Source organism: Poecilia latipinna, unplaced genomic scaffold, assembly GCF_001443285.1.
Source record: "Poecilia latipinna isolate Pla-1442-1.1 unplaced genomic scaffold, P_latipinna-1.0 Scaffold8, whole genome shotgun sequence".
Taxonomy (NCBI): Eukaryota; Metazoa; Chordata; class Actinopteri; order Cyprinodontiformes; family Poeciliidae; genus Poecilia; species Poecilia latipinna.
In genome coordinates, this window is record NW_015112624.1 from 1,268,625 (window position 1) to 1,283,853 (window position 15,229).

Genomic DNA, 15,229 nt, shown 5'->3' on the forward strand with positions numbered 1-15,229 from the left:
CAGCAGAAAGCTCATAAATCCAACTTGTCTTTGGGTAACTTTTCTTGTCATGAAATGACAGAGGATTCATGGCAGGGAGCTTTTGTTGCCATTCATTCTCAACGTCAGCTTAGCATTCAACATGCTAAGCTGGTACATTCCTGCTCAACGCAGGGATGTACCAGAGTGCATTCAATTATATTTTTAAATGACTGGTATTAGAGTTAGAACAGCCCTGGTTTAAAACCAAGCAAATACTTATTGTTGATTTGAATGATTTAACGGACCAGGACTCTGCATCAGCAAATGCCTTCTTTTAGACGAAACCCTTGTCATGTAGGAATGACTCCCAGTGAGACGGACACTTCATTTAAATTACAGCCACGGCACACATTCAAATCAACATGAACCAAGAGAAAAATAACCAAAAACAAATTAAAATAAGCAATGAAAAGGAGTTCTACGCAGATGTTAAAATTCACTTGATGATTAGACGCTGATACTTTCATTAAACCACTTGTTAAATTGCTTTTTGTTCTTTCGAACCAAATGGGTTTTTCTTTTTACCCTCGACCCCACCCAGGAGACAGAAGCCATAAGGTCAAAGCCCTTGCTGTCAGTGCCAAATTGGAGGCGGCTTGTAAAAAGAAGAGAAAGAACACAACCATAATTGCTGGTCAAGGCACACAGTGGTCTGGTCTGTGGTTTTGTTCTTTCTGTGGAGTTCAGTTATTGAAGGGAAGGTGTAATAATCAATAACATCTAAAAACTGAGAGACATTTACAAAGAACGTGCAACCAAAGGGACTGTGAAAGTGTTTACTGTGTGTATTAATTAAAGCATCATTTTATTAACCCTCCTGTTGTCCTCGGGTCACTTTGACCCGAGGACAACAGGAGGGTTAAAGCATCAGTGGGTGACTTTAGTAAAAAAAAAAATTATTATATATTTTTTTACATATTTGCTAAAACTATCACGTGTCGTGATAGTTTAATATGAAATCCATAATCTGTGGGGATGGGAGGAATAAAAAAAATTGAGCACCCCTGACTTCTCCCAGTGCGAACCAGAAACAGCCAATCAGAGGCAGGAGGAGGGTCATAGCGCTGTCAATCATGGCCACGTGCGTGCTGCTTGCCCCCTCCTTCTGTCTCCTCTTTGCTATCTGCTAACACATGAATGTTAAGACTAGTTAGCATGGTCACCAGTGAGGTTTTCCTGTAAGAGTAAGTTGTTTCTCTGTCATTAGCACATTTAGCAGTGTGTACACAAGGTTGATTGACAGCACTAAAACCCTCCTCCTGGCTCTGATTGGTTGTTTTTGGTCGCCAGCGGTCCATTTCTTCAGACAACAACACTAGCTGGGAGGAAGTGGAGGAGATCGATCTTTTCACAGATTACACGGTGACACTTTTAATATATATGTAAAAAGCATATTTTTTATAAAAGCTAAATACTGCCGCGTTAAGCCCAAAGATAAAAATCTTCCAAAGATCTGGCCCATGTCCGACACCAACATGGTGTGTAATTGCCTCCCCGCTTTTGAATGTAATTTCTCACTCATTTGCTGGAACACTTCTGCATCTCCATATGAGGTTTGGCACTTACACAATCACATCACCCAACTCCAGCCCCCCCTGACCTATCCCCCTCTACCTCCTGTGAGCATACAGAATAATCTCGCCCCCAGGGAGGATTTGCCTGGAGGACAAGACAAAGATGTGTGTGGAAGCTGGGGGGGAAAATTGAAAGGGGGGGGGGGGGGCGCTCATCACAACTTCCCTCAACAGCTCCATTACTTTCCTACTGGTTTGGGCCGCGCTACGACAGGAGCAGAGAAGGTGTGTGTAGACAGCAGCCTGTTGTTGTGAGAGCCTTAAAGTGTTTGTGTGGTGGCTGATCTCTCCACTTCTCCCCAGAGGAGCAGCTCTGCAGCTGTGTGTAAAGCCAGGGATGGTTAACAGAGAGAGAGAGATGCCTGGCTGAGGTAGCCACAGCTGGAATGAATGAAACCTTACAAAGAAAGTACAGGAAAGTACCAAATGGCCCAACAGCCTACTACCAGAGGACAATAATGGTTTCAGGTCCTGTGTGGTAATAAAAACTAAATAAAGGAATAAATTATGTATGTTTTGGTGGAAATCAATCTGATTTTGGGATGCTTTGTGGTTTATGAGGAGAGATGAAGAAAGGAAATGAAGCCTCGATGGATCATTAGGATTGGACCAGTTACCGATCTCGAGGTATCTTGAGGTTTCAGCGAGTTACTGCTTCAAAAAGCTCTCAGGTTTTCCATCATGCTGCTTCGATGACTTAAAGTCTACTTATTAATGCAACAGAGGCATTTGCTACAGTAATATGGAGAACAAAGTTACAGCATGTACCTTCCCCAGCTGCTACCGGCCAGCTGGCTACAAAAAAAGAGAAAAAAAAAAAAAAGGTTTCTACACATTTCCCACACTTATAAAGAAATTAGATCAGGCTGTTTGGAAATATTTCTGGTTGCAAAAAACAGATGTGGCCGACAGCCATATTATAGAAGCTCAAAGAGCCACTCCCATTACTCTTACAAAGATAGCCACATCTGCTGACTAATGCACGTCTGCTCAGCAACTGACTGCAGGTTATTAGTCAGCAGACAGTCTGACTAATGAACCATGCTAATATCAGTTTCTAATACCAGCAGTGTTGATCTTTAGACCAGCAAAAAAGACATAATATTCTGTACAATAAATGCTTTAGCAGGTGTTTTAACCATGTTTTTTTAATCAAAACATATTTAAAATTAAAAGTCAATATACTGTATTGATTTTGCAGCAGCAGAAGTAAGTGCTTTAAGTTATTACTATAACGATAAGATTACTGTTGATGCTGCATGATATGTCGCAAATATACGTGTTCATCCAGATATTAGATATTTGTCATTTCAGTTAGAAATGCCTGGAGTACAATAATTGTAGGCTAATGTATTTCAAGTGTTATGCTAAAGTAACTTTTAGTCAATGGTCACAGAGTGATTGAAGCACAGAAGAAGAAAATAAGCATATATATTCTCCCAGATATCATTGTGGCAATATCTACAAAAATCACCATGACAAATTTTCAAATATCATGCAGAACTAGTTATTGTACCGTAAAAATATAATTTGGGCAAATGCCTAGTGTGTAATATTTTACATATTTTCCACAGAGCTTTAGAAAACTCATATTGATAATGGGGATGGATTTCGCACACAATTGTGAAACAAAATGTTATTGATGAATTCTTGATTAAACAGGATTTCCCCAGGAAATCTAGCTAAGCCCAGCAGTAGGAGCACATATATATTACCTAGCTTAACTCGTCTTTGCCATCACTGTCATTGGTGAATAGAAAAACAAATTAATACATGGGAAAAAAAACAAAAAAAAAAACACTTAGTCTGGGGATAGGAGCAAGTAAAGCCTGGTGGCTCGCCAGGCTTATAATACACTGGTTAGAAACCCTGTTTCATTAATGTCAATCTAAACAAGAAAAACTAGATTTTTAAAGAGAAAAAACAGTGGTGTAGAAATGGACGACATAGGGACTGATGATGGAGGACCAAAGAGCAGAAAGAGAAGAAGGGAGTTCAAGCCATCTTTTCCACTGATCATAATGGTGAAAGATCATATTCCCAATTTACAACAAATCTCAGGCTGGCTTTCTAGTCATACGGCAATTTAAAGAAGTGTAGCAAAAGCAAATGAGGGGGATTAGCAGAGCTTTCTATGGAATGTCTTGTTTGCTGGCCTGGAAATTGTGCCGTCATACAGCAACAGTCTTTTAAGCAACATTGCACATGTCTATTGTGTACGTATGCAAGCTGTGAAATATGTGGACACACCCAACTGAAAAAGTCAAGTGCACCACTGTGAGTCTGAACCCAGGATCATACCACAATTTTAAAGATTAATTGTGGTGACTGAGCATTTAAATGCAATCAGAAATAAAAAGGTTCAGTAAAACAACAAACTAAATTAGTTACAAATAATGTTACAAGTTCCAGGATTCATTAAAAAGTGGCATCTCTTTGGTTTAAGAAGTAAATTTGTTCACAATATAGCCCTAGTTACTGACAAGAGAACCAGCCAAAAAAAAAAAAAAAAAAAAAAGAAAGAAAGAAAAAGCTCTCCCTCTCTTCAGGAGCCAGGGATGATATTCACTGGTTATGAAGAGGTTGTCATGAATGTTGCCTGGAGTGAGGATGAAGATGGAACATATCAAGGAGCACTACAGAGATTATTCTGTTGTGGGTTTCTGGCCTATAATTAGCTTACATTTCAAACATTAGCAAAATAGCACATTGCTGCTTTGCATTCTGCGCACAACGAGCAGGGAGGAGGTGAAAATCCTCGCAGAGAAAAACCCAGACCAAGATCTTTGAAAGTCCTATGTGAACAACAATCAGAGTAGTTCAAGTAAAGAGAGAGAGTTACTGAGATGTATAAAAAAAGACGAGCACACATCTAAGCAAAGCAAAGTCTAAAGGATTGCCAAGGCCAGAATTACAGCAGAATTCAGAGTCTGAATGAAAACGCAGAATGTGGCCTTCAGTTTGGATACTAAGCCTTCTGAAGGAATGGAGAAAGCCTTAGACATTCTTCTGAAAGACTGCCCACCCCCCGATGCCTGCCAGCATATAACTGAGGCTCTTTTTCACAGATTCTACAAAGAAATGTGGGCTAGAGGTATGCACTCTTTTATATATATATAGATGATGGTTTTCTTTCATCTACAAAAAAAAAAAAGCTAATTCCCTGCTTCACTGAAGAAGTTACAGGAAGGCATCTGTAGTGCAGAAACATGGACCGAGTCATTTCTGGGAGGCTGCCAAAGCACAAGTGACTGAATGAAGGGTGTCAGTGAATCAGAAGCTGGTGGGTTGCATTTGAAGTATGGTGTGTTTATTTCCCTGCGGGGGCCGAGACCCAGAGTTAACATGCTGACGGGCGAGGCTAATAGCCATTAAGCATCGCCGGTGTACAGATTTATGTATTAAAATTCAGACTATAATCCCGTCTGATGCTTAAAGACATCAACAAAAAAGCCCTACGTTGCTACAGAGTCACTCTACCATCTGCTGCTACCACTGCCATCAATCCTGGAGGACTCGGTCCTGAAAAGCAGCCACTGCGCCAACACGTGGACGTGAAAACAATACTCGGAGCTCATCGCTTGCTGAACACCTTGCGTCTTTTGATGCATGCAAGAAAATATTGAGAGAGAAAGAAACTGATCCGAGGAGACATTTTCTTGTGATGCGTTTCTCTGCGAGTCATGCAAAATTCACATCCTGCACATGAATCATTCATAGGTGCTCATCAAGTCTTGCCCTCGAAAACCCATCTCTATTTAAACGGCGCAGAACACTGCCAGGTACAAGCCCCAGGTATGCAGAAACAAAGTACTATTCATTCGCGATTTACAGTTGGTTTACTGAAGATGGAAAATTTCCTCAGGCCCCCAATGCCCTGCAGAAGCGTTTGACACAACATTATGAAAGGAGAACAGCTCGCGGCTACCAATTACATAAGGATTACTCGGGGGAAGGCGGGGGGTTAACGGGCAGAGGCTTTGGTAGAACAATGCTGCAGAAAAATGCAGATGGGATGAGGCTCTCCGTTCAGCAGGCAAACCTAAACACGAACTGATTTGCTAGAAATAAATCAAAGCAAACCGCAACATTTTAGCACCAACAAGTTGATATCTGACCAGCTACATCGACGTTGTGTAATAAAACACTAATTTCTCGTCAGAACAATTACTGATGGATAAAAAAATATGGTGCCACAAACTCGTTGGGAACAGAAATAAACACCACAAACACCCTGAATTAATGGATATTTGAAACAGTGAAGATGCAGTCGGTTTCATAAATTACATCTCACCAGGCACATCCCCAGTCTGTGCCTGGTGGCACAGACTGGGGATGAGAGGACAATCAAAATTTTTGACACGTATCTGTAATGACAGCTATTGTACTTTCCCACTTGTTGGTATACAGCAACTGCAAACTTCTTCCTAAAACTTCAGCTGACGTACACAAACAGAATTGTGACATGGGAGCCATCATGCATGATTTTCTAAAACAAAACTTTTCACTGCAATTACAGCTGAAAGTCTTTTGGGGAACGTCTCTACTGTCTTTGTGCTTTTCTAACAAATGAATATGCATTGACCTAAGCAAGAGGTGCACAACTCTAGTCTGGATTCTACATGACAACACATAGAAATTTGTGATTGTAAAATACAAGGAGTATGAATACATTTAAATGAACTTAACGAGTAAACTGCTTCTACCTTTCATTCCCAGGCTGGAACTCTGAAAGTAAGGAAGGCCGACGGCGATGCGGCTGGGCCAGATGAGAGCTGTAATCCCTGGCATGATGGGAGTGGTAGTCGACCAGTCCCACTTCCTGGAATACATGAAGAATTTACACAGTTTATAACGTTATTAAAATCATCCCATTTACATTTATTTCTGTAAGCCCTTTACATGTTTTATGACATATATTCTCAAGCCAGACACATTTCTCGCGCAACGTTTAGCAATTTCCAATTCTCTTTTATCCACTGGCTTCTTGGATAAATAGGGTGAAACATGCAGCTACAGTAAACCTGTGCCTTTGTCATTCGGGAGCTGCAGGACACAGCCCATCAACCCGCATCTGGTTGCGAATGTGATGACAAGTGGGAGCGGTGGGATTAGCAACAGGTGTAACTGTGGGAATCTCGGGGGATAAAGATTTGAATTCTCCAGTCATGCAACAACAAAGCAAGTTTCGGCAACACTGGAGCTCATGAATGCGTTCACCGCTCAACAAGAGGCGCGATCGTTTGAAGCTGCTCCGCACATAATCCTGATAATTAGGACATGTTTGCAAAAACATAGAGAAAGGCCTTTATGCGACTCCACAACATGAACTTTAAACCCAAAACATTTAATGAGGGGAAACTGTTCCGGTGTGCCGCCTTCTAAACTTAGCAATGTTTCTGTTGGACTGAGGCCCTCTCCGGTTTAGAGAACCACTTTGCTCTCTAGATTTTCAATGGAGGAGGGGGAGAGAGAGAGAGAGAGAGAGAAAGAGAGAGAGAGAGAGAGAGAGAGAGAGAGAGAGAGAGACCCTCCGCCCCCCACTCCCGCTCTGTTCTACAAATGTTTCCAACTGCTGGAGGTGGGTGAAAAGCCCCTTACCGTGTGTGGCCGCTGCAGCTGCAGGGACAGCGTGGCAGGGTTGTGCAGGTGCCGTGAGTCCACAGTTCTCCGGCCTGGCGGCACAGACTGGGGATGAGAGGACATGCTGGCACCGCCGCTTCCTCTACAAGCAGGGAGAGGGTGTGGCTGTCAAGAAAGTGCCATGCATTATGGGCCGTATCTCTTAGCCTGCAACCTGTGGTGAGAAGGGGGGAAAAAAAAAAAAAAAAAAAAAAAAAGAATTGAGAAACCAGAAGAAGGCTCGGATAAAGCATTGTGGACAATAACATGAAAGGAATAAAGCTATTAAAATTTCTGTTGAAGTTGAGTAAGATCTTAGCGTGACCTGGCAAGTACTAGCTGACCACCTTGAGGTTTAAGTGTGCATGACTATCTACATTGAATATCGGAGAATCATCACCTTCCTACCACAGCTGCTTCCCCCTTCCACCGCTTCGAAGATAGAGGACTAAGTCCCTGCACCTGCTACGCTCAGCCCCTCTGCTACTGCCCGATGAATGGCCCACTGTCCTGAAACTGCATACTCGCATGCAAAGATCACTTGCAAAACTACAGACAGCAATCAGAGGAAATAAAAAAAAATTAAAAAAAAAACTCCTGGCCAGATAAGACACATGCCCTGAATAAAGAAAAAGCTACTTTTTCTTTTTTGCTACACATTATCTAAACCACTGAACCAAGTTGAATGCACACATCTAGCAGTGTGCAAGATAAACATCCAGGCTCTGACCTTTAACACATTCAGAACTACATGCTTGAGAAAAGGTGCACTAGTGAGAAGGATGTCAGTGGCAAAACTTAAAAAGACTAAAACGTATGATTTTACTGTGTCAAGCACACAATGAAGGTGATTGAACCTCACAAAGGTTGCACCTACGTGATTCCGCCGAGATGCAGAAATAGGTCCTTACAAAGTGTGCAGGCTTAAAAAAGAGAGAGATACCGTGTAACAAAGACGTACATATTATGGATAAACATCAAAGCTCTCTTGGTATGGGTGTGCTGTGGTGGCGCAAGGGTTAAGCACAACCCACATATGGATGCCTTAGTCCTCGATGTGGCTGTTGCAGGTTTGATTCCCGGCCTTGGCGACCTTTACTGCACATCTTCCCCCTATCTTATTACCCCACTTTCCTGTCAATTGACTATCAAATAAAGGCCACTAGAGCCAAAAAAAATTATATATATATATATATATATATATATATATATATATATATATATATATATATATATATATATATATATATATATATATATATATAAAAAGCCCTCTTGTCAATGGGAGAAATTGTAAAAAAAAAAAAAAAAAAATTCTAAACGTGTAAACTCTTATTGACTGTAGCTTTGTAGTCCATGTGCCTGCCTGTGTTCCCTACAAATTCCTACAAAAGTTGTTGAGCAGCATTTTCTATGATATAATTAGATAGGTCTGTGGTTAATTCAGGCTGTGTGACGGTGAGAGAGACATTTTCAAGAGGTAGCAGAAAGGCTGTATTGAAAGTTGCCTGATTTTTTTCCTTCTGAACTTCCAACCCATGTCTGTTATGCTGGATTGGAAAATGTTGGCAGGAAAGGTGGACATTTGTTGTATCGTTTATTGTGAAAGCAATGAATTTTGATTCATCGCCATCACAATAAATGTAAATGAATGATGTTTAAACCACCACCAAAACTGTCTATATTGTTGAGACAGTTAGTTTTACTATTTTTCTCCTCTCTTTCTTTATTGAGAATATCAATAAATAACAATACATTTTACAGTATTATTACATGCAGTTACTGTGAGCAGTTTTGCAATACAAATCACAATTTATGTGACTGGTGTCCTAAAGAAGCACATTGCAAGCCGGTATGTTTTTCAAGAGCAGTTCTGTGTTTGTGGTGCTATGATTGGTATGACAACATGCAGTCACAGTGATATAATTGCCTACAAAAGCAGTAATAAATAGCTCATATTGTCACTTTTATCGTTATCACAATAGTACCACAGAATGTATAATAAGTCCATATTGCCCACCCCTAATTGGCAGCCATTCAAAAATGTCAGAGTTAAGATGATAACAATCCACAGGCTTTCACATAGACTGTTTAAGTAACGCTGGCTATGCTAATCCCTCTTGCTAGTAAAAATGTCACGTCCAAATACATTTTCACCGTTTTAAAATACAATATTAGTCAAACGTGCTGCACTAAAGTGAGCTGCTTCCACTTCAAATATTACATTGGACACAACCATTTTTAACAGTGTTCTTAAATCCCCTTCAGGTTTCCTAAAGAGAAACTAACATAGTGCAAAAAAATGAATGTTGTCCGTTCAAAGCCTTAGAAAAAGAATGAAAATCATTAACAACATTCTGTTTGGTGTGTCTGTGTAGGTAAATCAGGTCAGATAGTATGATTTTACTGTGTAGAAGTCTTGCACATTACATAATCCCTATTATCTCAAAATGGAGTTATGTAGTCATGGTGCTACAGTAAATATTTCAAGAAAAAATCCTTACAATGTTTTCAGGCTTAAGAAAATATACAAGAATTTAAAATAAACGGGAGGAGAGCCGTTGTGCAACAGAGCGCATAAAAAGATTTAACTCATACCTAACTTTCGAAACAAAATAAAAAAAGAACCTATAAAATTTTTTGAAATATGTAAAGAACTGAACTGAAATTCAGCAATGTGAATGTGAATCAACATTTTAGACAGAATAAACCAGATACTGAATCCTATTTGTCCTTCATGCAACAGCTATTGTTTTTGCTAGCATAAGTAAAACGTTTGTCCCTGCTCTACAGTTTCAAATTACCATCTATGTTCAATAATATAAGGAATTTCAAACCCTTATTAACCTAACTGAACAATTTATTCCAATATACCCAATTTTCAGAGCAGGAGACTGGTCTCCATTCGACCGCGTAGTCCAACCGTACTTCCTGAAAATCACTGGTATCCTGCTACTGAACATTTCACGCTTTAAGAAATCTTTATGCTTTGCTTTTGGATCTTCCCTGAATAGAAACAATATGTGCTCAATAAAATATATCAGATACAGCACAATCTCTTGTCGTCCAGCTTGTGGCCGTGACGCTCTCAAGCAGACATGCATGCATGTAATAGTACTACCAGGCTGACTAAGGCTTGTGACGTGTCCCTGCTGCTCTTGCCAACAAAGAAATAAGGACTCCTGCAATTTCTTTCAGCCTCTGACGAGCGACGCCTCGCTCCCTCTTCAGGTTTCGTTGCCATGCGAGGCACACAACAGGAGGCAGAGTGACAGAAATATGGACCAAAAGACTAACTCCTTGAAGTCTTGACAGAACAGTCAAGTGTTCTGAGTGGACTGCAATTGTGCCCAGTGACAGAAAAGCTGCCACTCCCAACTCAGCCTTCACTGCCTTGCTAGATGACAATTTCAACCCAGGACACTATAAAACCGACATTATTCTACGCAGACTAAAAGCCAAAAAGTATTCTCACGCCTGTATTTTTCAAATCATGAAACTAAAGGTGTCTATGCTCCACTTGGCCTCTACAACCACGTTTGACATTGCGCAGAGAAAACAAGAAGGTTCTGACTTTTCTGGTTGCTGCAGAAGCTTCCTACAAAACAATCAACACCCAGATAGAGGTTCATCGATTTCAGCTTTTTCACAATAGCACACAAACAACTACTGGCCTCTCTTTGACCTACTTGACAATTTGCCCCTTAGCCACGAGAAATCCAATCTTTATACAACTAGTTAATGCACCACAGCCAGGCAGTAGTAGCATGAGGTAACACCAAAACTCCTCAGTGTGGAAGTTGCTGCTGAGAGAAGAGGATTCAATGCAACTCATCGTTGGTTCCATAAAAAAGCAAATCAAAAACTGAGACCCAGAAATTTATTTTGAGAGAAACCGTATTACCGAAGAGATGTTGCAACTTTATCTGTGGTTCAATCAAGATGCAGGAGAGTGAGACCTCAAAGGAGATAACAAGAAGGCTAAACGGAGTGCAGCAAATCTGCCAATTTAGACGTTGCAGTATTCTTCTACTTCAGGGTAAGACGACGACTTGCTCCAGGCTAAAGCATGTCAGACAAAACCTGTTTAATCTGTCAGCTATGTGAAGAAGCAGCTGCTGAGAAACACCGAGTCACTATGAAACGGTTTCACCTTCTAAACAATGTTGCTGTTTGCAGACAGTCTACTTTCTAGGCAGGCACACAAGAGAGATCACTGTTGGGCTCGAAAGAGCGCCAGCATGGCCGCCATGAGAAGAATGCATCATTCTTCTCCATGACAACAGACAAATGTAGCATAATGGAGGCCTGTCACGATAACTTTTGATGGGCGATAAATAATTATTGCGAGAAACGGTAATATTATGAAGACCCTTTTCAAGTGATACGTTGATAATGGCATAATAATGCAAGTTCGCCCTCAAAAATCAGTAAGTTGTAAAGAACACTCCAAACTGAAACTGGAAGATATCTTCAATAGCCAAAATAAAATATAACAAAAAAAACAATAAATAAAATTAAAATAAAGTATTTTCAGCCACAACCATCAACAAAATTGATTATGATGTCTCCAAACAAAATTGCCTTTCAAAAGTTCATTTTAATTTATCATGAGATGAATTGATTGCTTAATGCTTAGAATAATGTGACCCACAAATATGTGACATTACTCCCATTTTAGGTCACAGGTTTTGCATTTTGTTGCTAGAATAATTTTCATATTTGAATTTTCAAGAACCTCAGAGTATTTTTCTCCCTCCCACCACGATTCTGCATGAGACATCCATCATGTTGATTAAGTTGGGTGAGAAACCTCAAACCCAATCAGTACTGTGTGCTTTGGCTGCTGATTTGCTGATGTGATATGGACTTTGTGGGGATCCTGGACTTGGATAAGAACATGCCCTCTTCAGAACCGTTTGATAACTGGTTTTTGAGACTGAGGGGGAAAACCCTCCATTTGTGTTTGTCCAGTTTTCTTCATTTCTGCCATTCTGAAGAAAAAGGTTGTTTTCCATTCCACTTTGAACAAGATTATACCAAACATCCTCTCCCTGCTGTTGATGGACAGCCTACACACGGCTCACAGCGCCAGCACTTGCATTGAAGAGTATCCAGTATCAACGCTGGGTTAATACTGGCACACGCTGCCAGCGGGTGACCCCTGGACACCGCTGGCAGCCAACTCACTGAAAATTCAAATATCCAGGCATTTCAATTACTGAGTCCAGAGAGATTCAAGGCCTCTGATATTAATGAAAGAACTCCCTGCTTTCTACTATTCCCCATGCTTTGAGAGCTAAACAGATCAGAAGAGACGAGGACTTTTCCACTGGGGGTTGAGAAAAAAAAAATTGAAAACTCATCAGTAAATACGTGTTAATATGAATTAGTTTCATGTTAATAAATCGATTCAAGCAGCAAATTTGAGTGGTTTCTCCTTAGAGGTTGAGCAATGTGTTCTTATCTCTGATAAACATTAAAGTGTTGAGAAACAGATCAACTCATTGCTTTACGTGTAGGAAGGAAAGGAATAGAATTTAAGTCAGATTGACGATGAGATTGTTTATATACAAGTGAACTAAATTATACTGTAGTGCAGTATTATTTAAAACAGCACAGTGACCTAATGGCTGCCAAAGCTCTATGGTTTAACATCCATCGGTCAGAACATTCCTATCAGTTAGTATCAATAATCATAATTGGCCAAAACTGGTGTTTGTATGTGAAAGTTGAAGAAAAACCGAAGATAGAAATGCAGTAAAAATGTTCCCATCAACTTATTTCTCTTTCTCACTGTTTACGTTTTAATTAAGTTTTTTAAATCTCCCTCACATGCTGTGTTTATTTTAATTCTGTAAAGCACTTTGAAATGCCTTGCTGCTGAAATGTGCTATACAAATAAAATTTGATTGATTGATTGATTGATTGCCTAATCTAATAGCAGTCCATATTCAAAGTACGTAAACTGTAATAATGAAGGAGTATTTATTAGTGGATTACTCAATTCAAAGACCCATTTAACATTTTAAGAACGAAATCTCTAGAACAATGCTGATCTTTTCTCATTTATTTTTATGTACTAATGCAAGGTCAGCAACTTCCACAGTAGGTCAGAGTTCCTCACAGTGATTTCTTTGAAAGTTTCCCAACCGAGACACACTGAATAATACCCTCTACAAGATGTTTTTATAGTGTAAGATCAGATAAGATGCAAAGGTTAGGGTGCAAATGTGCAAGCTGCCATTGTCTCAGTCTAGCTTACAGTTTTTTGGGTTGTTTTTTTTTGAAGCACAAAGAGGGGCTCTATATGCCCTTCCTTCCTGCTCAACTGTCAGACACAAAGTGTCACTTGATTGCCGTTACGCAAAGAGCTCCATTACGAAAGGCTGAACATGGTTCTGGCTTTAAGACACAGAGGAGCTCTGTAAACATGGGCTCGTAGAGGCCGCGAGACGGGAGAAACACTACTCAAAGTCTCACACAGACTAAAGAAAGAGAACATCCTTTGTGCTTAGTCTAAACTCGGCTTCAAATATTTTGTGAAACGCTTACGCTTCTTTAGAGCCTCTCAGAGCTGAGAAAGTAAAACAAAAAAAGCAGAATATGCTGATGCAAAAGGCATCATTTCTAGAGGGAAAAACAAAATAAAGAAAAAGTGAGGAGCAAAAAAAAAAAAAAAAAAAAAAAAAAAAAAAAAAAAAAATTTTTGTCTAAAGCTGCTCTTTGATCACAATCCAGTCCAGAGAAGTTCCCTAAAGGAAGAAAACAAGCCCTAATGCAGTCACAAGATCTACACAAGACCGAAGGACGGAAAACTGAGAGCGCCGACACAATGAGAGAAATTTGACATCCACTTTGAGGTGGAATGGGACCTTCCAGACAAGAGGCTAAACACATGCACTGGCACTGCTACAGACACCCACAGGCAAGTCGATGGCTCCCAGCCAGCGCGGCGAATGAACCCAGTCACCTCACTCTGCTGCTCCGCTCTCTTCTCTTCCACATAGCGGAGGGCCTCAGCCTTCAGCGGTGCGAGCCAATATTTCATCCGCTTACCTCCCCACCCCCTCTCTACGCCCCGCCACCCTCCCGCTCCATTTTAGGAATGGCTGTGGAAATACTAGCACAGAGCGCACAGACAGCTTCCAGCCTGCCAAGAAGAGCAGGAGGCAGACTTCAAACAACAGTTTAATTCCACTGACATAAACACTAAATCAAATCTCCGTCTAGAGCGACCTGGTAGCTTCGCAGCCCAGCTCTAAAAGCTACACCTCAGAAAATGTTTGGGTTTTTTGTGTGTGTTTTTTTTAATAAAGTCCAATATCTAGAAATATGATCCTGTTAAACATAAATAACCTTCAAAACGGGTTTTGACGCTTTGGGGTTTTCAGTTCGCCCGCTACGATACTTCCAGTTCAAGTTGAATCATCAATAAAGTGTCAGTCACGAAGGACTGCTTTAAAGCAAACAAGTTAGCCTGGTGATTATGTGATTTTCCTTGTTACCACTAAAGTGATGGATGGTATATGAGACATTTATGCGGTGGTCGTGAACACTGGCATAAAGAGTTGGAACTGCAAAACATGGCCCGGCAGTATTAGTCATACCTCTGTGTGTGTAAAGTAATAGTATTATTTCAGGAAAACCTGATGACTTTAATCTGCACTTGCATAACTGGCCTAAATCCGTGGACTGCAGAATGCTGTAGGCGGCATTCTTTGGATTTTGTCATGTCATTCATTTCACACCTTTTTTTTTTTTTTTTTTAATCTGTGTTATTCCATTTTTGCCAAACATTTTCTATATATTGTTCTTGCCTTTTACAGTCCTGTAAATGAGATGCCAGAAAAGGTTTTCTCTGCCTGTATGAGTGAAGAGTCACTCTGCTTTTCCACCTTTCCCTCGCTTACAAGCAAAATAACTTTGGTTTGGAAACATTTCCTACGACAAAAAAAAAAAAAAAAAAAAAAAAAAGGTTTTGTTTTTTGGGAATGAAAAAAAAAAGTACT

General features: G+C 40.2%; 1 protein-coding gene across 1 annotated transcript in view; it reads right to left on the bottom strand.

The window, feature by feature from the left end:
- Positions 1–15,229, bottom strand: part of ncor2 (nuclear receptor corepressor 2) — a 127,448-nt gene that overhangs the window by 73,845 nt on the left and 38,374 nt on the right. Inside the window, exons 2-3 of the mRNA XM_015027474.1 lie at positions 7,197–7,392; positions 6,302–6,417 (exon numbers count right to left, since the gene is read on the bottom strand). Of these exons, the coding sequence (XP_014882960.1) occupies positions 6,302–6,417; positions 7,197–7,301 (221 nt within the window). The 5' untranslated portion in view covers positions 7,302–7,392. The remainder of the gene's footprint in view (positions 1–6,301; positions 6,418–7,196; positions 7,393–15,229) is intronic.